Raw genomic sequence first — 22,936 nt, forward strand, 5'->3', positions numbered from 1 at the left:
CCAATCACTTTTGACCCATATCCATAACTTTTTCAAAATCTACCCATTTCAGAAAAATAAAATTACACGGATTCCATAAATTTTCCCAACACTTCTCTGACTTTTGATTCATTATGACTGGTTTTTATAGCAATACGTACGAACGAAAAAAAAAACATTAACAAAAATGAAATGGTGACAAGAGATAGCATCAATAACAAATATTGGTGACAGCTAAAATACTAAATCTAAAACATTTGCAACCGTAATTCATATTACAGTTCTAAAAATTACTATTAGTTTTTAAATGAAATAAGTTTGTTCTATCAATTATTCATGCATAACAAGTTCATTGTCTTTTGCAATTTTCAAGTAACTACTTTTTGAATTATTTTATTTATAACTTCTTTTATTTTCTTATATCATAGCTATTTATCGAGAACATCTATTGAAAATCACTTATTCAAAACTCTTAAGATTGATTTTAACTATCAAGATAATTTATTTCAAAGTTTCGAAACATAAAGTTTTCTCAAATCATATGAGGGTGTCCTATCTTGAATTTTATAAATAATTCTTATGAAATATAGCTTTAGCTTCTTATGTTTTAACATTACTAAAATAAATTATTTCCCTTTCCAAGCAAATTTCATATTATAACACAATCATAATATCTTAATATCTTCTCAACTCATTGTATATAAAACTTAAATAAACACACACACACACTTTATTAAAAAGATTAAATTTATGTATTTCTAACATTTGTGGACTAAATTAAATCAAAATTTTAAAGAGTGACTAATTCTTAATTTTACCTGAAAGTCAACTAAAAATATATTTAATTCTATAAATAATTAACACATATATGCATAATACATGTGTCTTCACTAGTTAGTATATATATATATATATATATATATATATATATATATATATATATATATATATATATATATATATATATATATATATATATATATATATATATATATAATAGATTTTTTTTACCCACATTTATTTATTTCTAATTTATCCTTTAGAATATAATTATTTATTTATTTTTTTAAAGACTAACAATTACTTTTACATGTTTTCTATAAATTATTCTAACAATTATTTTTTATTCTACTTTATTTTTAATAAATATAAATTTATTTTATATATTAATTTAATGATATTACAATATCATCACCTAATATTATATATATTAAAAAAATTGTATACCGACTTGCTATTACGCCCATTTTTACCCTAGTTTTTATAATTATATTATAATAATAGTAATTTTATTGTTTTTTATTAATATAAAAACAAAAGTTGGCACACATGTTGCACAATAAGATATAATCCATAAAATTTTTCTTTAAAAGATGAATTTGACTCCGATACCGATGTTGAAATTTATTAGAGAGATTATACTATTTTTAACCTAAAATAGTGAAAGTTTATGTGTGTTTATTTTTGTATTCCTAACAAGTCGAAACCATAAATATGACCGTAAACAACACACTTAACATACCTACTTCATAACTTTGAACACTTTGGTTTGCAAAATTTAAGGAGTTTTGGCACAGTCATTTGGTACAAATATATATATCTACTGAGATGTAGAAAGGACAGTAAGATTTAAATAGCATAGGAAAGAAGATGAAGAAAAACAGAGATGAATTGAATGATGGTGAGTGATTGAGCTTGCAGGGAAAACCTACACTGCAACCCCATAATCACAGGAATGCTACAAGTCCTTTTCATGCAGGGAATCCAAAGGTGGCATCCACATACCATTATTAATGATTTTTTGTACCTGCATGCAGCCTGTCCTATTTCACACATTCAAATTTTGTTTCTTTGGAACCAAAACACAATCATTAATGTCTGCAAAAAAAAATAGGATGCTTCTCCAACATGGCTGAGTCTGAGTTTCAGAATATTGTTGTCACACTCTCTAAATGTGCTTCCCATCACAACCTTTCTTCTCCCAATCTGCTATCTGCTATGGACCACTCAATGCTTCTTTCTTTCTACCAATTTTTCTTTTTTTAAGAATTCATCATCTATGTGTCACAATGGAGTAAATCACTATGTGGGGGTGTTTAAGTGTTACTCATGTGGCTTATGGGGCAAAGTTTTATTCTATTGTTCAGGAAAAGTGGAAAACATTTTTTTATTCCTTGCTCATAATTATTATGGAGGGGAATTTTTCCATTGCAAAAGGTAAGCATTCATGAGTTTTCTTTGCCTTTTTCAGTCTGATCAACATTGACTTTTTGTTTGCACAAATTGTCATCTAGTAAGTACACATTTTTTTTCTCCCTTGCTTTCTTGTCTCTGAATTTTGTGATCTAGAAAAATAACCCCTATCATTAAGTTCCAATAAACTTCACGAGAGTTATGTTTAGATGTACCATGGCCATGTGGGAAGGAATACGGCACAAGGATATTTGCGCTTAAATAAGTATTTACCTCTTCAAAATATTTGCATTTCTTTTGTCTTTTCTCTCTAAATGGTTTTTAATTTGTTAAACAGATTGTTAACTATTTCTTAGAACTTATTTAGGAGACAAATGTGTGAGGAATTCAATAGTTGAGTGAAGATGGGTGAGACGAAGGATATATAAAAAGAAAGACTCAAAAAAATCCATTATTAAGATTTTGAATGTCTTTTATATAAAAATCGACTCATGACTCGAAATTTATTAGATCTACATTTCCGAGTTCATATACCTATTCTTTCTAGGATATTCACTTAAGGAACTCAAATATATATGTGTGTGAGAAATTCAGGTACATGAACAAGAGTTTCGATTTAGGTGTAAATGAGTAAGATGAATAATATATATAAAAAAAAAGGTTAAATATGTTTTTGATCTCTCAATTTTCAGTCAAAATTAGAATTAGTTTTTCTTCGAAATTTTGAACTAATTTAGTCTTCCAACTTTAAAGACGCGTGAATTGAGTCCTTTTAATCAAATTTTGTTAAATTTATTTAATATTCAAAGGATATTTCATCATAGTATTTGAATTAACATTGAAGCGAAAATGTATTAAACAATGAAAACAACTTAAATATCATCATGAAATGTACTTGAGACATCAAATAAACTTAACAAAATTTGGCTAAAAAGATTAAATCCATGCATTTTTAAAAAAAGAGACTAAATTGGTCAAAAATTTCGAAAAGAAACTAATTTTAATTTTCACTTAAAGTTAAAGGAACAAAATCATATTTAACCCTACATTATCTTAGGAATTTGGTATCGTAACATCATGTCTTTTATATATGAATCTAGTTATGGTTCGAGACTCATTAAATCTAAATTTCTCGGTTCATGTACAGATTCTCTCTGATCTGTTCACTCTAGGAACAAAATATAATGCATAAAAAAAAAAAAATTGTTGGAATGTGACCAATTGGAATTAGCCAATTATGTTGTTTAATTATTGAGGGTCATAAATCTACCCTCACGCTCGCTCTGGAGAAATATTTGCATGTGAATAGGTGAATTCCTATTTATAATTGGTATGCAGGCTAAACATGTGGTGTGTATGTGTGGAATGTAAATTCTCACAACTTGTCAAGTGCTACTCACGAGTCTCATTTCACCACTTCCATTATTGAAATGTTAGTACAACAACGACCCTTATCTCAGTTTTCATAAAATACGCCAAAATTCTTGGTGCGTTTTCTATCAAAATTCAGGAGCCTATAGCCTACCCTGTACAAGTTTTTACACCACCATTCATCCTCCACCATTATCATCATCATCATATCTTCTTATCTAATCATCGTTATAATACCTTCATAACACGTAACCGACAACCACCTGATAGTCATAAACATGGGTGGAAGAGTGAGCAAAAGTGGGAGGAGTTCTTCTGAGAAATATGTGATGAATTTGAAGGAGAAAGTTAGGGTGTTGCAAGAGGAGATCAAGGAGATGATGTATGAGAGGGAGAAGGAGAGTAGAAGCTATGAGAGAGACATAATGGTGTTCACTTTCAAGGAGGCAGATTGGAAGCAAGAGGGGAAGAGGCTGAGGGAAGAGGTGAAGCAGTTGAGGAGTTTGGTAGAAGAGAAAGATGAGAAGATAAGGGAGATGGAGGTTGGATTGATGGAGAAGAACAGTGAGAAAGAGTGGGAATTGATGGGAACTAAGCTCTTGGTTGAGCAGATGAAGGAGGAGAGAGCAAGAAGAGATGAAGCTGTGGAAAAGTGGAAGCAACTTTATCTTGAAATCAAGAATGAGCTTGATGAACTCATTCAAAGAACATATGATGGTATCTCTCTTTTTCCCTCTTTATTTTTGATAGTACTTTTTGAACAATTTGCAGAATATGTTCAATGTTTTGGTTAGTTTTTACTTTGTTCTTCAGAAATGTTCATGTTACTGGTATAACTAACCAATGAGCTTGAAACAAGTGTGTGAAGTTGTGATATGGTTTGGCTTATTTGTGACAGGGGATGGTTTGTATTGGAAAGCAGAGGAAAATGACATAGAAATGGAGAATCTGAGGAAGGAATTGCAAGAAAAGGAAGAAACTGTGAAGGCTTTAAAATCCCAATTACTTGCAATGGAGAAAGAGAAGAACAAAAAGGAGAGGGAGTTTGACTTGTTAAGGCAAAGCCTGAGGATTATGAATGGAAAGAAAAGTTCAATTCAAACCAAAGAGAGTTTCTTGAGGAGCAAATTGGGAAAATGAAAATGCAAACACAGTGAACACAAAAAAACTAGGTTTTTTCATATCCAAAATTGAACAATGTGGTTATGTATTACTATTGTATACTGGGTTAGTGGGTTGGTTTATATTTTTCAAAAAGCACCTATTTTCCTTTCAATTTTTTCTTCCCTTCGTTTTCTGCAGAAAAATAAAGAAGCAGAAGAAAAAAAAAATCTTCTTTCACCCTTGAAGGAAACAGAACAAGGAGGAAGAGTAGCTACTTTTTTTTTTTTTTTTTTTTTTTCTTGTGGACTAGTTTAGGTGTTGAATATGGCAGAGTCTAAGGACTAGTGAAGGAAAGATACAGAGAATATGGTTATTTATTTATTTATTTACCTATTTTTGTTTGCATTATTGAAGTTAGTTTCTGATAGAAGTTTCTGTTCCTCTTATTGAATTTGGTATATTTCCCTTCAATGCAAATGCAAAAGAGTGTGGTGGCCACCAAGTCAGTGACTGGTCACACACATATCCTAAAATCAGATACTGTTGACCCTCAAAATAGATCATATCAACTATATTTTCTTTTTCTGAATGTTTAGTGTTATTTTTGCTGATTTTTTAAAATATTCGGATGTTATTATATTAAATTTTTTTAATATATTTAAAAATATTAAAATTAACATTTATTAGTAGATTTTAAAAGTTTACATAAAAAAATTAAATTCATTTATGAATATTGATTAACAAATATCAAAAGACAAGAGCACCATGTGACTGTAATTAGTACAAAATAAGTAAATGAATAGCATAGTTGATAAAAAGCAGTGGCATATTTAATGACTATTGGATTCCATTACGAAAAGAGGGAAAAAAAGGAACCATTATCGAAATTAAGAGTAGAATAAATAAATAATTCTTAAAAGCTTTTAATAAATTAAAGAAAGATTGGTTGTTTCATATTCTTTATTTATGCTTTACAAAAGCCATTCTTTTTCAGTTTTTGATAAACTAACGGACAAATGTATTATAGACTTTGGGTTTGGCTTTTTGTATACACTAAGTAATTAGAGGCATGGATGACAGAATAAATATTTTATATTTAATATTTAATGTACCTGGGCAGCAGTGTTGGCAACATATTATTGTACACTTTTATTTATTTATTTTTTAATTAATTTTTATTTAAGATATTAAACTTCGAGTAATTAAGTAAATTATTTTAGTTTACCTATTTTTATCATATATAATATATATATATATATATATATATATATATATATATATATATATATATATATATATATAAATATGTATGTGTGAAAATACAAGCAAGCGTTACCATTTTTCTTATGATAATGGAAAAAAAATTGAAAATTTTTTTTTTCTATGATTATATTATAATGAAAAATAATTACCAAAATATTAAAAAAGTAAAATTATAATAAAAATAATTATGTAATTTAGTTGCAACTTATAGCAGATACTTTCCAATCAGGACAAATTTGGTGTCTTTGGATTCTCTTTTCAATAAAAAAAAAAGTCTCTTTCAAAAGCTAACTATATTATTGTTTAGAGATTTCTAAATAAATTTCAACTCATAAATTACAGATTTGAGTTTGATTGAATAGAAATATAATTTAATTTTTTAAATATGAATTAAATTAAACTTAGTTTACTTAATCGAAAGTTAAACAAGTTTGCATTAGATTAAATATAAGTTAAATCGCAACTCATCACCAACAACTTTTTTCATTTTTTTTTTCATTTTTTCAACAATTCTTTTTATTGCAATTGTTTATTACTTCTAACTCTGTAGGTTAACACTTTGATAGTTTTCAAATACTATAATAATGTTAAAAAATATTTAAATAATTTAAAAGTTTAATTTATTTATTTATCAAATTATGTAAAATAACATTTTAATTTTCAATTATTATCTTTTATAGTAATATTTGGTAATATAGGTAAACATTGCTATAAAATAATATAATCAATTCATTTTGATTGTATCATAATAAATATATAAATAAATTAAAAAAAATGAAATAGATTAATCCAATAATTCACTAATCTATGGTGGATCAAATCCAATTCTAAAATTTTTATCCCATCAAAAAGTGAATTAGGCTAAATCCACTCATCTTTAGCTTAATCTCTAATGAAAAAAGAAATATTACATTTAATATACTTTATGTTTTCCAAAATTGCACTTCGTATAGTTACTGGTAAAGTGAAAACATATGAAGAAGAAAAAGGTCACAGGTCATAAATTATAGTTACGAGACTCTTTTATTTTATGTCCATCATCATATCTTTTTCCTTTTCCTTTTCTATACCATGTCTTTCTTCTTATCATTTTCAATGCACACTTTATAAACATATAAACTAATAGATCAAAGTTATAATACCAAGAACTTTCCTTTTTGAGAACCAACATGTTTAATGCAACTTATATATTTTGAGGTTGAGACACGTCAGTACAACAAAAAAGTATTTCCACTAAACAATATTTTATTATTTTATAGCTCAAAGATAAAGATTAACTTAATTTAATCACATAAAATAAGGTAAGCATGCACTCAGCAAAATATCGAAACTTTAAAGTTTATAAATAACTTTATTATTCTTTTAAATATGTGATTATGAGATTCAAATTTATTCATTAGTTCCCTCTTAAGAACACCTTAAATTAAAAAAAGGAAAACAGAATATTGAAATGAAATCCGAGATGTATATGACATTTTGAAAAATAATGAGATTGAATCCGTGATCTATGACATTTTGGGTAGAAAAATGTTCATCACTCTCATCATCGATATTGGTTCTTTTTGTGGAAGGTTATTTGGAGAAGGGGTTGAAAGAACGAAAAGCTAATCATGATTTCTTTTTTTAATGTTAATCATGACAATTAAAAGAACTGTCATGAAATAAAGTGAATAATAGAGAAAATAATAGATAATAAAGAAGAAATAATAGAGAATAGAGAATAGGGAGCTCATTTATGTATTATTATTAATAGGAAGAGTCATATTTATAAATACAGTATGTAATTCATAAAGGAAACAACTCAACTTAGTTAACACAAATATTTACATAAAGAGTAATGAATCATATGAGTAAATGTATCATATCAATGGACAATCATTAGTTCATAACAAGAACAACTGTTTTTTGTAAATTATTGAGCCTTTGAACTATGGAAAGTCCAGTGTAATATACCTATAAATGAATCTCATTATTTCAATATATGAATCACATAAAAATAAAATTTGTGTGTTTAATATTGGATTGAACATTTATCACAAAGTCAAAAACTATAATTATTAGTCATATGTAACTTTTTTTATTTAAGAACGTAAAAACTTAAGCGTCACAAACTCGATTATGACTCGATTCATTTAAATTCCGTCACAAAACAATTGATGTCTCTTACAATATTTAATTTTTATGGAGTGCAAAAAGCTTGTAAAATTAATATTTGGTTGAATGAATTTAAATAATTTCGTGACAAAAAAAATACACTCTTGAAATGCATGGTTTTGAAAAAAAGAGAAAAATTACAAGCAATGTAAATTTTTGAATTTTTGAAAAGACACTTTAACCCACTTTGATTTCAAATGTTGATTCACACATATACAACGACAAAAGCAACAATCTCAGAATGAATTGTAAGTCTAAAATAATGAATTTTTGATTTGTGGGGGCTTAAACTCTCTCATCACAAAACAACAATCTTCTCTTGCATCCAGGTCCCATTCAGAGAATCTAGGGCATTATTGCAGTTACTTTATGCCATCTTAGTGCAAAAAGTAGAGGTTTTTCTCCGTTTTGCTCGGGTTTTTAACATCTTCTATCTATCGGATTCAATTGTTGTGACAATTTTGGTGAAAGATTCAGTTCAAAAAGGAACAAAAGGTATAAAGAAAAGTTGTACACTCAACACTTTGTGCTGCAGTGCTATATAATGTATTCGCATATTGGGTAACGTTCAATATGATTAATGGTAGAAAAAATTCATCGATACACGATTGTTAGTCACATTCATAATGTCGTAAATCTCACGTCGTCAGGAGAAAAGATAATTTCTTAAAAAATAAAATATAAGTGAAATACAAACTTTATCTTATAAATCGATTTTGTATAATTAAATTAAATAAAACGATCTACTTTTTAACATAATATAATATGATAGAATATGTTGAAAGTTTTACATCAACTAAAAATAAAACACTTTTAAGTGTGGTGGAACCAACAATAAATATAAACTTATCAAGATATTAAAAAAAAAACACTCTTGTCTATTCAACTACACAACTTGTATCTAATAAACTTGTATCTAAACTTAATAAGACAGTCTCCTATGAGAGATCCTGATGCTAAGATTATGTTTATACTTTAAACACATAATTAACACCATATGTTGAAATTTGATTTAAAAAATAAAATAAACTTATTCATTGAATGACATTTTCCAAAACTGAACACAGTTAGTCTCAACATGTATATTACTTTATTTAAATTGCGTTGTTGAAAAGGTGAAAAGTAACCAAAAAATATAATCTATAAATACTTATATGTACTATTCCAAAAATTGACAAATATACTAAACATATACCTTTTTAAAGGTGCTAGAAGCAGTACATAAGCAAAAGTAGAAAATGGGCATGTGAAAGTGATTTTTGTAAATAACTAGAGAAGCTAGAGAGAATTAGCTAGTAACCTCTTAAGATTTTGGGAATCTAAGATAATTGATATAATCGATACCTAAAGAAAACAATCATTATATGCTTCTAGTAGTTAAACTTTTACCTATAAACAAATGTGTTCCAACTTTGGTTATTTTCATCTTCTTCTGCAAATAACCAACTCGGAGTTAACTCTAATATCAAGGTTAGTTCTCAAAAAGAACTTTGAATAAAGCTTATACAAATATTTTCAAAAGTTTTTCAAGGAAAATACACTATTAGCATAGGACTCTTCTAATAGTTCTAGAAAGTTTAACAATTATTTTCACAAAATTTTATAAAAAAAAAAATACTCTCACAAAGAGGATAGGAAAATAAAACGTTCTTTATTCAAGATACTAACTTCACACAAATGAAGAGTTACAAATAAATGTTTCTCTCTAATCTTGTATCTAATCACTTAGAAGCTTCGAATATTTTTTGCATGAAACTTATACATGGCATTATTTTTTTTTACATGCTTTTATTTTCTCTTTCTGTTAGTGTTTTACAATAATTTGGATTCTCTGTTGAATTTTTTTTTTGTGTTATTTCTTTATTGTATTTCCATAATATATTGATTACCACTAATTTTGCATTTTAAAATATATTAAAAAGATATTTAAAATATCAACATATGTCAAATATTCAACAGATAGCAGCACACAAAAAATCAATAAAGAATTAAACTCATTTTTCAAAACATATAAATGTTTTCGTTGACACTAGACAATATCACCACCACTTTCCATCTAAGTAAGGATAAAACATTAACAACTAAATATTGAAGATTTTAATGTAATTCATAAAACTAATATCGGGTTAAATTGTAACGTTTTCAAAAATTAAAGGACTTAATCGAAACTGTTTTATTAATAAACGAATCAAATTGAATAAAATAAATATATAATGAAAAAATAAAGCCAAGTTTTCATTTTAAATTTATAACTAAAAATTTCTAAATGTCTTTTTTTTTAGTACTAACAATAGTTTCATTTCAAAACTTCATTTCTTTTAGTTATTCGAGTTTTAGTTGGGAAGGGGAAGAGCATTTTTTTACTTAATCATAAGAGATTCTAAAAAATATATTTTCTGTATTTTATTATATAAGATAAATATTTTGGGTAGAGGAATATACCATCCACTCACCCATCTTCCCTTCTAAAAACTTTAACTTAAAGACATTATTTAAGGGAATTGAGTTAGTACAATTTCAACAACAACAAAAAATGATAATATTATAAATAGGTTGAGATTAATATTCTAAAACAATACATAATAAAATTCCCTGTTTTAACGAACATATTTTATATATTTATTTTATTTTTAATTATATTTAAAATTATAATATTTATAACAATACAAAAAAAAATCCCTTTTCATATACATTTTATATTTCTATTTTACCTTTAATTATATTTTAAAATTAAAAAATTATAAAAATATATAATAAAAAATACATATTTTACTGTTAATTCTATTTTAAAACTATAAAAAGAAAAATAAATTATTCAAATACTAAAAGTAATCACTGAGTAATTACTCATTATTTTTATATATTTATTGTTATAAATATTTTTTTCTGAAAATATATGTTCCATTAGCTAGATATAAAGCGTATCATGCTAAAATATTTTGTAATGAGATGACCTAATTCATCATTAATTGGTTCTCAATAATTATCGAAACATTTGTATCAAATCTTGATTTGAAAGACAGACCAAACCAATTTGAATAAAATTGAAAGAACAAGATTTGAATATATTTTCCATTTTACTTGTTTAACATCATGCATTAAACTTTTAGTAATAATCTATAAGCTAAATGACAAGGAAGATCCATAGTACGAAAATATATCTTTATTCTTTAATAAGCTGAAAAATATTTTTTATTAAAAATCACAAAAATTATGTTTGATTCAATATTGAATAAAAATTTATCTTTCTAAATCCGTAAATTTCATCCATTCATTTTAAAATTGAAGCATTTGATATTTTGTTAGTAGCTTTTTAATTTTGACCAAATCCTTGATTTTAGGTATTTTTTAAAAAAATTTAATTGAACTCTAAACCTGATTTCATCAATTTAAATGTAATGTAAGAAATAAAATAAATATAGATAAATTGAAAATTTAATCAAAATTAAATACTTTCTAAAATAAACAAATGAAGATAAAAATTGTAAATAGAAAATTTTAAATTTTATTTAATAAATTTCTTTTGGAATTTTTTAATTTTAAATATTTTTCTAACTATAAAGTGTTAAGAAAATTATCTTAAAATTTGTAATCTTAACATTACTTGGAAGTTTTAAATGTATATGAATATATATAGAGAGATTCCTATTTTGCTATTTCTTCATGTTTCCTATGTTGTTCATGTTTTCTTAGTTTGGGATGGTGTTAATTGTTAAAAAAAAGCGTGAAAAATTCTAAATTGCATAATTCAAAAATCACTTTTAGTTTTTGAATTATATAATTTGGAATACATTTTTGATTTATGAATTGTACATCTCAAAAAGTCAAAAATAATTTTTTAGATTGTTTAATCCGAAAAGAGTAATATTACGAAAAGTTCTTTTTTTTTTATGTACTAGGGAGGTGTAGAAAGAAACTGCTTAATTTTAAATGTTAAGTTTTATTTTGTAACATTGAGATAAAGTCCACAAAAAATTTGGTACTCTTACCAATAAATCCACAATAAGAAAGCATTTGTTAGTAATGAATGAAAGTAAAGGAAAGATGAAGATGCGTGATTATCTGATATTAGAGGCAAACCTCATTTGAGAAGCAGAAAAATGCGCACATTCGTTAACAGAGTATAAGACGATCCTATATTTATGCATTTCTTACATCACTTGTATATATAAATAAAGCATCTGAAAGAAGATAACACAAATCACCAAATAATAACACCATTTTACATTTATTCCTTCTATCTTTCTTTTTCATCAAATATCAATCAAACATGGCAAGTGCCCAACAAAGCTTCAGTGCAGGCCAAGCCGAAGGCCAGACTCAGGTCAATAAACCATTCAAATTCCATTTCTCAACTCAAAACCCAAAACCTCACTCTCTTTTCTCATATATTACTTGTTTCTTTAACTTTGCTTGAATGAGTTTATGGATATTTTTATCTGTATTCTACACCACTTTCAACTCAAACATTTTTATATATTTTTATATATTATACATGAATTGAAGATGTAACTCTGAATTAATTGAAGATCTTAGGAAATTGAAAATATTGTTAATGAGTGTTGTTTGATTGTGGTTTAGGTTCAGGCCGAAAATTTAGTCCAATCTACGAAGGAATCAGCTTCAGCAGCTGTTGACAAGGTTAATGAAGCTGCCAACACATCAGGGCAAACTGCTGAGCAAAACAAAGACGAAGCAGCTGGTTTTCTCCAACAGGTTCCTCTTATTTCTCATATCAATGAACATTAATTTTGTTATTAATTATTTAAATAGTGTTGTAATTTTAATTACACGTTTTTGCAGACTGGGGAGCAAATGAAGACCATGGCTCAAGGTGCTGTGGAGAGTGTGAAACACACACTGGGAATGGACAAGAACTGATGAAGCTCCATTTCTGAAAGTCTTTCTCTGATTCTTCAATTTGAATGGAGAAGAAGATCAATTATATATATGTTTCTTTGTTTTTATAGGTTCTTGCTTATTCCTAGTTGTTAGGGACTAGCAAATTAAGTATTTATTGATTAATTATTGTGGAGTTTTCTTGAAGGAAAATTCATTTGTAATAAAAAGTTGTTTATTTATACTTTTCTTGTGTTCTGGATTAACTTTCTGTAGTATTCACTTTTATATATTATTATGGTTTAATTATTAATTTAAATCAGATAATTATAAAACTGTAACTTTTAACTACTTTTAGACAATTTAGATGGTAGTAAATAAAAGGGCTAAAAAAAGTTGTATATGTAGGAGTTTTAAGAAAAAAGGTATATTTTATAAAGACATAGGCGGAATCAGAACTGATTAGGGTAGGGTAGACTTAAAAAAAAGATTTATTTGCTTTTATTTTATTCTAAAACTATAATTTTAACTTCATAAAAATAATTCTAAAATGACTCAACTTTTAATGTATTATCAAAGATATTTTCTTCAACTTTCTAAATAAAATATATTATTTTTTTATAGCAGATAAACATACTTCATTTAATAGTGAATTTGTTTCAAAATATTTTTTCAATAAATAATGTAATAATTTGTAGTAATAAATTTCAAATTTATACAAAATACTTATAATTGTATATTTAAAAATGGTAACAGCATATAATAGTTATTTATGTTTTAAAAAAACTCAAATAGTTAATCTCTTTTTAATAAATGGTACTAAGTTTTTTAAATTTATGACCAAATTAGTATTATATAAATATTAATAAAAATAATTATTTGCAAATACAATAACTAATAAATTTAAAACAGTAACAACATAAAATTAAAAATATATTTGAAAGACAAATATTGTTTAAAAATTGTTATCTTGAAGATAAAGATTATGAACAAGATATAAACATTAATATGAAAAGAAAAGAATATAACTATATATAATATAAAAAAACAAAAATGAAAATAGAATATATTAAAAAATAAGTATAAATAACACTTACAAATAATTATTTCCATGATAAAAATAAAAAATTAAAATTAACTAATATAATATTTTCATTTTATAAATATATATTAATTTAGTATAATATATACAATTTTTAACAAATAAAAAGTACCCCACTATAAGATTGGTTCTTGATAGAATTTGTTGTTCCCTTTATTATTTTGAATGTATTAAGGGACGAAAACAAATTTAACAATACAATAAGAATAAATTGAAAAATAAATAAATTAGAAGGACTATAACAAAATAGCAATGACCCAAACAAAAATTGAAATTTTACAAAAAGAAAATATTAAGCAAAACGAATTTTTAAAATATAATCATATCAAATGTACCGTTGCAACACTCAAACCGAATAGCAATGAATTTGTCTCAACACTACTAGCATGTTTGATCATTTTTGCTTATTCTCATTCCTAAAATAAAATTTATATTCATATTTCCGACACTATTTTCGTAAAATACGAAATTTGTATTCAATTCATATAAATATTAAGTAGTGAATGTACTTATGTCCATGTCCATATCCCATCTCACAATATCAAATATTAATTAAATATTTTTAACAAATATTAAAGGTTACAATAAAAAAAATTATATATTAATGTTAAAATGTTTGTGGTTTAAACGATGTAATGTTTAAAGGATAACATTAATGTTTATATTTTTTAAAATACAATGCATTTTTTGAATGAAACTATTTAAAGAAAAAAAGTGTAATAAAAATTGCAACAAGATATAAGAAAGAAAATGAGAAAAACAATCATAGAAAAAAAGAAATTTTCAAATGAAATGAAAAGGAAAGACCAAATAGAATATTTGAGAATAAGTTTTTTTCTACCTAATCTTAATAATTTAAAACAATAGACTAAACAAGTGGGTGTGCAAAGAGACCTTTTTGTAAAAGTACATTAATACAGCTACAGCCACTAATTCTAACAAAAATGCTGCAGACATTACTTCCCAAAGTTCATCATTATGTGCACACACGTACATGCACTATGATAACTAAAGTCATTTCGCCACATAAAACTGGCAGAAAAATTGAATTAGATATTATGAATGTCTATGAACTAGCTATGCACACAGATTGGAAGTGCCAAAGTTCCTATGTTTACCATCAGACATATTGCTCAGTTGGAAGCCTTGACTAGAAAGCTGGTTGATGAGCAGAGATTCAAATTGGCATGCCAAGCTTTTTCCAGGGACCAGGAAATACAGGAATGATGCATCCTGCATACCTTCTTTCAATCTATGTCTTCGAACCCGACTTTCAAGATCATCAGTCTATAACATTTCAATGCAACAAAAAATCAACTAATTGACAAATATTAAAAAAAAAAGGAACTGTGTAACATAATGATAGCATCCAAACTAAACGAATAATTTGCAGCACTTGAGACAAATTACAAGTTTTTGTTATTGTGCTAAAAATCATCACAAAAGATATTTAGAGATACCATAAAGGGGACAGACACCATAAGTCCACAGAAAGAACTGTGGGTCCAATTATAGAATTTTTATTAGTAATTGTCTCTTTTCATGTGATCGTTCATGTGAAAGGGATCAGATCCATCCTATCTAACCATTGGACTAACTCATGTAGTCAGGCTCAATGTTAAGGATTTGTGTTCTTGTACGAAGAGATTAACATTTTCATAACAATGATATTAGAGCCTAACAATGAACCAATGTCTGGAGTTCAAACCTGCAACTCCTCCAGAGGGGACCGACTGCTTTTGCCTAAAAACAGTTACCATGGAATCCATGGTATCCCCACAGCTAAGTATTTAGAACATCTTTATAGCCAGAGACTACTCCCTTGTAAAATAGAAATAAAGAAAAATGCTAGATAGTCAAAATTAATAATAGAAATAGATCAAAATAAGTTGGTGTTATTATTGATTCCTGGATAAATTGGGAATGTCTACCCGTTTGTTTTCTTCAAAAACCAACTTCATATACATAGCTCAATTTTGCCTATATGGTGTCTAGTTCTTTTCTCGCGTTGTAGTATCTATCAAGCAAAGATAAAGGAATAAAACAAAATAAATAAGGAAAAAGGTTACTTCAAATTTCGATAATATACTAAAATTGGTATTTACCTCTCCTACATAGAGTTTCTTATCTGGCCTTAAAATCACATAGACGCTTGAAGAACCTACAACTGATGGAGGTGGCTGCTCCCTCGTACCGATTACGAGACATTTTATCTCAGGAAGCTCCAATGCAATCTTTTTGCTCTTCCGTTCCAATATATAATCCTGGCATATCACAGTGATGGCTCTTTCAACTTCCTGGCGTAAAACTTCCATTTGATTAACTCCTGATAAGGACCTTTTAGAATGAAGACGTGATGTATTCAAATTATTAAAATTGTTGCAAGTAGAAAACTTCTCCTCATTTGGGAAATTTTCCTCAGCATAAACTGACTGATAAAGATATTCAGCTCTTCTGATAATAGGCTCAGGAACTCCTTCCCTAATGGCAGTTTCAAAAGCAAGACTTTCCTTACAGACTCCATCTGTCAGCTTCCACGTAGGTATTATTTGTCCATCAATGGACGTTGTGCCCATTGCTTTGTGCACAGTGCTTTTGATGTTTAGGGGTAAAGTAAATATTCCATGCAAGTGAGTGGACACAACACCCAGACAACCAATTCTTTCTAGAGTTTCAATGATGCTACCAGCAATACAAGTCCCTTTTGCAGTTTCTGTTCCTCGGCAAATTTCATCAACAAGTACAAGGCTCCTTTTGGTGGTTCCGCCAATGATGGATCGAAGTTCTGACATTTCCACCTGAAACAAATACAAAGAAGATAGATGAAATGTTCAAGGTAACTATGAAAATTGTAATTCCATAAAGCAACAGAAAAGTATTTAATTATATGGATAATTATGTTGACTTCCCCTATCTTGATAATTCCTCTCAAAATTAGAAGAAAATAATTTCTCTCTTATTTAGTCTCATTACATGCATGTGATATATATATATATATATATATATATATATATATATATATATATATATATATATATATATATATATATATATATATATATATATATACATTGATTGGATAATTTAGTAAAGTTGCATAGCCTATGGGAATTTCTGATTGGATATAATTTAGGAAACAATTTATGAGATTGTGGTATTGATATGCTAGTAATAAAAACAAGATAAAACCAATATACAAAATTAAAGCTAATGGGAATAAAATCTAAAATAAGTGTTCTGCATTCCCAGATTGGATATAATTCTCTCAAAGTTACTATTGTTCAACCCCTTGGTAAGTATGTCTACAAGCTTTCTGTAAAATAAGGTGAAATAGGGTTTGAGATTAATCTCCCTTGTGTAAACCCTACACAAAGGATAGTTTATTTATATTGATAATGGGCCAAACCCAGAAATACATAATGGACTGAGCCCAACTACTAAACACAATATTATATCATCTAACACTCCCCCTCAAGCTGGTGCATACAAATCGTATGTACCAAGCTTATTACAAAGATAATCAATTCTAGGTCTTCGAAGAGACTTAGTGAAAATATCTGCTAATTGATCACTTGAGTTGACAAACTCGGTCTTGATGTCCCCGGATAGGATTTTTTCTAGAATGAAGTGACAATCAATTTCAATGTGTCTGCTAATTGATCACCTCAAGCTGGTGCATACAAATCGTATGTACCAAGCTTGTTACAAAGATAATCAATTCTAGGTCTTCGAAGAGACTTAGTGAAAATATCTGCTAATTGATCACTTGAGTTGACAAACTCAGTCTTGATGTCCCCGGATAGGATTTTTTCTCGAATGAAGTGACAATCAATTTCAATGTGTCTGCTAATTGATCACCTCAAGCTGGTGCATACAAATCGTATGTACCAAGCTTGTTACAAAGATAATCAATTCTAGGTCTTCGAAGAGACTTAGTGAAAATATCTGCTAATTGATCACTTGAGTTGACAAACTCGGTCTTGATGTCCCCGGATAGGATTTTTTCTCGAATGAAGTGACAATCAATTTCAATGTGTTTGGTCCTCTCATAAAAGACAAGATTAGAGCTAATGTGAAGAGCAGCCTGATTGTCACATGAGTGTCATTTGAGTGACATCTCCAAATTGCAATTCTTGAAGCAATTGCTTAAGCCAAATAAGTTCACACGTGACTAAAGTCATAGCTCAATATTCCGCTTCTGCACAAGATCTTGCCACAACACTTTGTTTCTTGCTTTTCCAAGATATCAAATTACCACCAATCGAGACACAATATCCGGAAGTAGATCTTCTGTCGGAAGGAGATCCTGCCCAGTCAGCATCTGAATAACATACAACTTTTGTATCAGAGTTGGAATCATATAGTAAACCTTTTCCAGGAGAGCTTTTGATATACTTTAATATGCCAATGACTGCATTCCAATGTTCTTCACATGGGGAACTAAAGAATTGACTCACCACACTAACAGCAAAGGAAATATCAGGACGAGTAACAGTAAGATAATTCAACTTTCCAACTAATCATCTATACTGTTCAGGATCTGAGAAAGGCTACCCCTGTTTAGGTAGAAGTTTAATATTAGGATCCATGGGTGTTTCTACCGCTTTAGAATTCATTAACCCAGTTTCCTCCAGAATATCCAATGCATATTTTCTCTGAGATATGACAATACCACTATTGGATTGTGCTACTTCAATACCCAAGAAATACCTGAGTTTTCCAAGATCTTTGGTCTGAAAATGACAACAAAGATGTTGCTTTAAGAGGGAGATGCCAAGGTTGTCGCTTCCTGTGAGAACAATGTCATCAACATATACTATTAAGTAGATACATCCAGCACTGGAGTGACGATAAAAAACTGAATGATCCACTTCACTGCGAGACATGCCAAATTGTTGAACAACACTACTGAATTTTCCAAACCAAGCCCGAGGAGACTGCTTTAGGCCATATAAAGATTTGTGAAGACGACAAACCAATCCAGAAGACTCCCCCTAAGCAACAAAACCCGGAGGTTGCTCCATATAAATTTCTTCATTCAAATCGCCATTGAGGAATGCATTTTTGACATCAAGTTGGTGAAGAGGCCATTGGCGAAGAGCAGCCATGGCAATGAATAAGCGAACAGATGCCATCTTGGCCACTGGAGAAAAAGTATCACCATAATCCAAACCAAAGATCTGTGTGTAACCTTTGGCAACAAGGCGAGCTTTGAGACGGTCAACAGTACCATCAGGGCCAACTTTGATAGCATAGACCCACCTGCAACCAACAACAGATTTCCCGGATGGTAATCGGACAAGATCCCATGTTCCACTATGCCTGAGAGCACTCAATTCATCAAGCATGGCCTGACGCCAACCAGGGTGGGCTAATGCATCACCTAAAGATTTTGGAATTGACAAAGAGGAAATAGACGAAAGGCATGTATAGAAAGATGGAGAGATTCTATAATAACTCAAAGCAGCATAATGAGGGGAATGATTACGGGTAGAACGCATACCTTTACGAAGGGCAGTGGGAAGATCAGACTCGGTTGTTGGAACCGGAGGAGACAAATAACTCGGCACTTGATGTGAGTCATGTGTTGGTGGTTGGCAACGGTGTCTTCTGCTATAAACCTGAAGAGGTGGTCTATCCGCAATAGGTACACTCGTAGGTGGCTGAGGAGAATCTGAGGTGGCACTAGAAGTGGGCACACTAGGAGGATCACACACAACAGGGATATCTATAGTAGTAGATGGTGGCTCACAACGAGAAGAGGAGTGTGTGAAGTAAACTAGGTTTGTGAGCGGGGGAATCCTAAGAAGACACATTTGTGTGCTCTCAAAGACAACTTATCCAAGCCAGGACTAAAATCATGAACAAAACATGTGGACCCAAAGACTGAGGAATCATCAGTACAAGTAGATGTATCAATGATTTGTTTTCTTGGCATACGTAAAAGGGCAGAACTACTAGCAGTGAAGTTGGGCACAACAGGAGACCCCAAAATCTGGTTGCGAACATGGGAATATTCATCAGAAAGACCATGTAATGCCAACCACATAAAGAACTTTGACCGTTGCTCATGTTCTTCGGCTGGAGTGGAGGCCGGAGGCAATAACTCATTAAACTCATGGAGAAGGGCATGAATTTTGCCCAAATATTCAGCCATGGGACCAGGACTCCGCGGAGCAACAACCGTGAGAAGATCCTGACAAACACCATAAAGACGCTGAGTGTCATTGGTGTATAACAACTTGGCCTGTGCCCAAACGTCTGAACATGTTTCATATGAACGAAACATTTGTTTCAGCGAAGAGTTAATGGTGGACTTAATGACGATGCATAATTGGGCATCAATTTTCGTCCAGCGGAAAACTTCATCTGCAACAACTGTAATTACACTCTGGGTGAGATGATCTTCATATCCTTGACTCTTGAGCCAAAGTTTGATATCGGATGCCCATGTCGCGTAATTTGTGCCATCCAACTTGTCAATAGATAAATGCACATTGACGTAGTTGGTATAAATAGAGGGTTCAGACAGCGGAGTGCTTGAAGACGACACACCCGAATTGGCAGCGGAAGAAGCCATAGAGGGAGAAACCCTAAAAATTCAAGGTGCTCTGATTGAAACAACAACCACAGATCCAGAAAGAGCTCAAGAAGGCAATTCAGGCGAAGTTGGTCGGCGCAGAAAACGACCGGCGTCGTCACGCACGGCGGAGAAGGGGCGGCTACCGGAGCTTGCGACGGCGCGTGAGAACTCCGATGGCGGCGATCTCTGCAGCATTGGAGTCGCCTGGCCGAAACGAACAAAACCGTCTGGTCGTCGGTCGAAACTGCAGCTCCGACGACGGCGGCGGCGGCGACGATGACGGTGGCAGAAGCGGTGGCAATGAGCGGCTGGACAGTGGCTATAGTAAACTAACATAAGCTCTAGATACCATGTAAAATAAGGTGAAATAGGGTTTGGGATTAATCTCCCTTGTGTAAACCCTACACAAAGGATAGTTTATTTATATTGATAATGGGCCAAACCCAAAAATACATAATGGGCTGAGCTCAACTACTAAACACAATATTATATCATCTAACACTTTCCATGGTAAGTATGTCTGCAAGCATGGTTTAGGAGATTCACCAAAGTGATGATGAGCCTTAAAAACAAACAGAACCATGGGGACCACACTTTATTTGTCAAGCATTTTGATTTAGGGGGAGTAACAGTTCTATTGATATCATTGTTACTGAAAATGACAAAAAGGAGCAACAAAAGTTGAGACAATGCCTTGCCAAAGTGTTGGAATTCAAGATTTTAGGAAAGTTAAAATATTTCTGAAAATGTAAGTAGCTCATTCCAAGAAAGGGATCTTCATATCCCAGCATAAGTACATTATTGACCTGCTATAGGAAACCGGTAAAACAGCATGAAACCAACATGTACACCCGTTGATCTAAATACAGAGATGGGAAGTGCAGAGGGTGATATTGTGGATAAAGAAATGTACAAGAGACTTGTGAGAAGACTTATTTATCTATTTCACACAAGACCAGATATTGCGTTTGCTATGAGTCTTGTCAGGTGATTTATGCATCAACCAAAGGAAACACATTTACAAGATGCTCTTATAATTGTCTAGTATTTGAAAGGGTCACCAAGAAGAGGAATTTGGTTCAAAAGGTACAAGAACGTTAGTCTTGAGGCATATATTAATGTTGAGTATGCAGGTTCAGTAATGAATAGAAGGTTAACTACCGGATATTGCACCTTCCTAGGTGGAAACCTAGTAACTTGGAAGAGTAAAATACAAAGTCTGATAACTTGATCTAGTACCGACGCAAATATTTTAGCAATGGCTCAAGGAATATGTGAATTGTTACTGTACAAAAAAAAAAAATTGTTTCTAACATTATTCATGGAGGTGCAATTGCTCTTTATATAGAATACATTGACATATTAACTGAAAATCCTAATTTACGATAGATATAATCTTTCTCTACAATTCTCAATCAATGATCTTGTACAATTGATATAAAATATATTATCAGTCTGTTAATTCTCCTAATTATGTAACTAAAACTATACAAGGAAATATTAACTCCAACATAATTTAAGGGCTCTTGACACTTATGGTTGTAGATTATATTGGAAGGCTCAAAGATAAAGTGGGATGAGCCTGAGGTTATATTACAACAATAAATTTGCAATCAGCATAGCTCACAATCCAGTACAACATGATAGAAATAAACACATCGGAGTGGACAAACACTTTATCAAAGAAAAGCTTGACAGTGGCTTGATTAACACTCCATATGTGTCTACTCAAGGACAACTTGTAGACATACTCACCAAGGGGCTAAACAGAAGTAACTTTGAGAGAATTATATCCAAGCTGAAATGTAGAAGACTTATTTACAAGCTTGAGAGGGAGTGTCGAGATATTTTAAGAGGTTTTGGATTTTATTTTGTTGAGATATTTTAGGAAGCTCCAGATTTTACTCCCATTGGTTTTAATTATGTATATTGGTTTTATTACTAGCATATCAATCCTGCAATCTCAGGGATTTGTTTCCTAGAATAGGTTGTTCTTGTTTTCTAAATTACCCGATGCATGTATGTGTATATATCATGTGTATGTAATGAGACTCAATAAGAGAGAAATAATTTTCAACTAAACTTGAGAAAAACCCTTACTGACTCTTTCAGTAAGCAATGATTTTAATGTCTAATACCATGCTTGAGGATCTTTAGATTGTGACTTTGGAGCTGCTGACCATATTTGAGATCATATTCTTGTTTTCTAGCATACACTACTTTCTCTAGTAAACATCACATTACTATTGTGTTTATGAAAATGGCAAAATAATGTGTTAATACTACACAGTAAAAAGGTACTGCAGAAAGTAAAAGACCAACATCCTTGGAAGTCATAGAATAATCCC

The 22,936-nt window shown here is 29.9% G+C and overlaps 3 protein-coding genes across 3 annotated transcripts in view; 2 read left to right on the forward strand and 1 right to left on the reverse strand.

The window, feature by feature from the left end:
- The first annotated feature begins 3,524 nt into the window (after window positions 1-3,524).
- LOC114190106 (golgin family A protein) lies at window positions 3,525-5,093 on the forward strand. The gene is made up of 2 exons (XM_028078874.2): window positions 3,525-4,260; window positions 4,442-5,093. The coding sequence occupies exons 1-2, from the start codon at window positions 3,822-3,824 to the stop codon at window positions 4,681-4,683; spliced, it is 681 nt and encodes a 226-aa protein (XP_027934675.1). The 5' UTR covers window positions 3,525-3,821; the 3' UTR covers window positions 4,684-5,093.
- A 7,138-nt stretch (window positions 5,094-12,231) lies between these two features.
- UNE15 (Late embryogenesis abundant protein (LEA) family protein) lies at window positions 12,232-13,147 on the forward strand. Its single transcript, XM_028078194.2, has 3 exons — window positions 12,232-12,388; window positions 12,646-12,780; window positions 12,868-13,147. The coding sequence occupies exons 1-3, from the start codon at window positions 12,335-12,337 to the stop codon at window positions 12,943-12,945; spliced, it is 267 nt and encodes an 88-aa protein (XP_027933995.1). The 5' UTR covers window positions 12,232-12,334; the 3' UTR covers window positions 12,946-13,147.
- A 1,626-nt stretch (window positions 13,148-14,773) lies between these two features.
- Window positions 14,774-22,936, reverse strand: part of MSH1 (MUTL protein homolog 1) — a 43,102-nt gene continuing 34,939 nt past the window's right edge. Inside the window, exons 21-22 of the mRNA XM_085675668.1 lie at window positions 16,111-16,803; window positions 14,774-15,292 (exon numbers count right to left, since the gene is read on the reverse strand). Coding sequence (XP_085531794.1) covers window positions 15,083-15,292; window positions 16,111-16,803 — 903 coding nt within the window. The 3' untranslated portion in view covers window positions 14,774-15,082. The remainder of the gene's footprint in view (window positions 15,293-16,110; window positions 16,804-22,936) is intronic.

Source organism: Vigna unguiculata, chromosome 7 (genome assembly GCF_037176805.1).
Source record: "Vigna unguiculata cultivar grain cowpea cultivar isolate G323 ecotype 2 chromosome 7, ASM3717680v1, whole genome shotgun sequence".
Classification (NCBI taxonomy): domain Eukaryota; kingdom Viridiplantae; phylum Streptophyta; class Magnoliopsida; order Fabales; family Fabaceae; genus Vigna; species Vigna unguiculata.

Bases quoted from the DNA above. Each gene is read 5' to 3' on its own strand.
- UNE15 (XM_028078194.2), top strand. From the start codon at position 12,335: ATGGCAAGTGCCCAACAAAGCTTCAGTGCAGGCCAAGCCGAAGGCCAG. The intron at 12,389-12,645 runs GTCAATAAACCA...ATTGTGGTTTAG, and splicing joins AAGCCGAAGGCCAGACTCAG to GTTCAGGCCGAAAATTTAGT. The intron at 12,781-12,867 runs GTTCCTCTTATT...ACGTTTTTGCAG, and splicing joins CAGCTGGTTTTCTCCAACAG to ACTGGGGAGCAAATGAAGAC.
- LOC114190106 (XM_028078874.2), top strand. From the start codon at position 3,822: ATGGGTGGAAGAGTGAGCAAAAGTGGGAGGAGTTCTTCTGAGAAATAT. The intron at 4,261-4,441 runs GTATCTCTCTTT...TATTTGTGACAG, and splicing joins CATTCAAAGAACATATGATG to GGGATGGTTTGTATTGGAAA.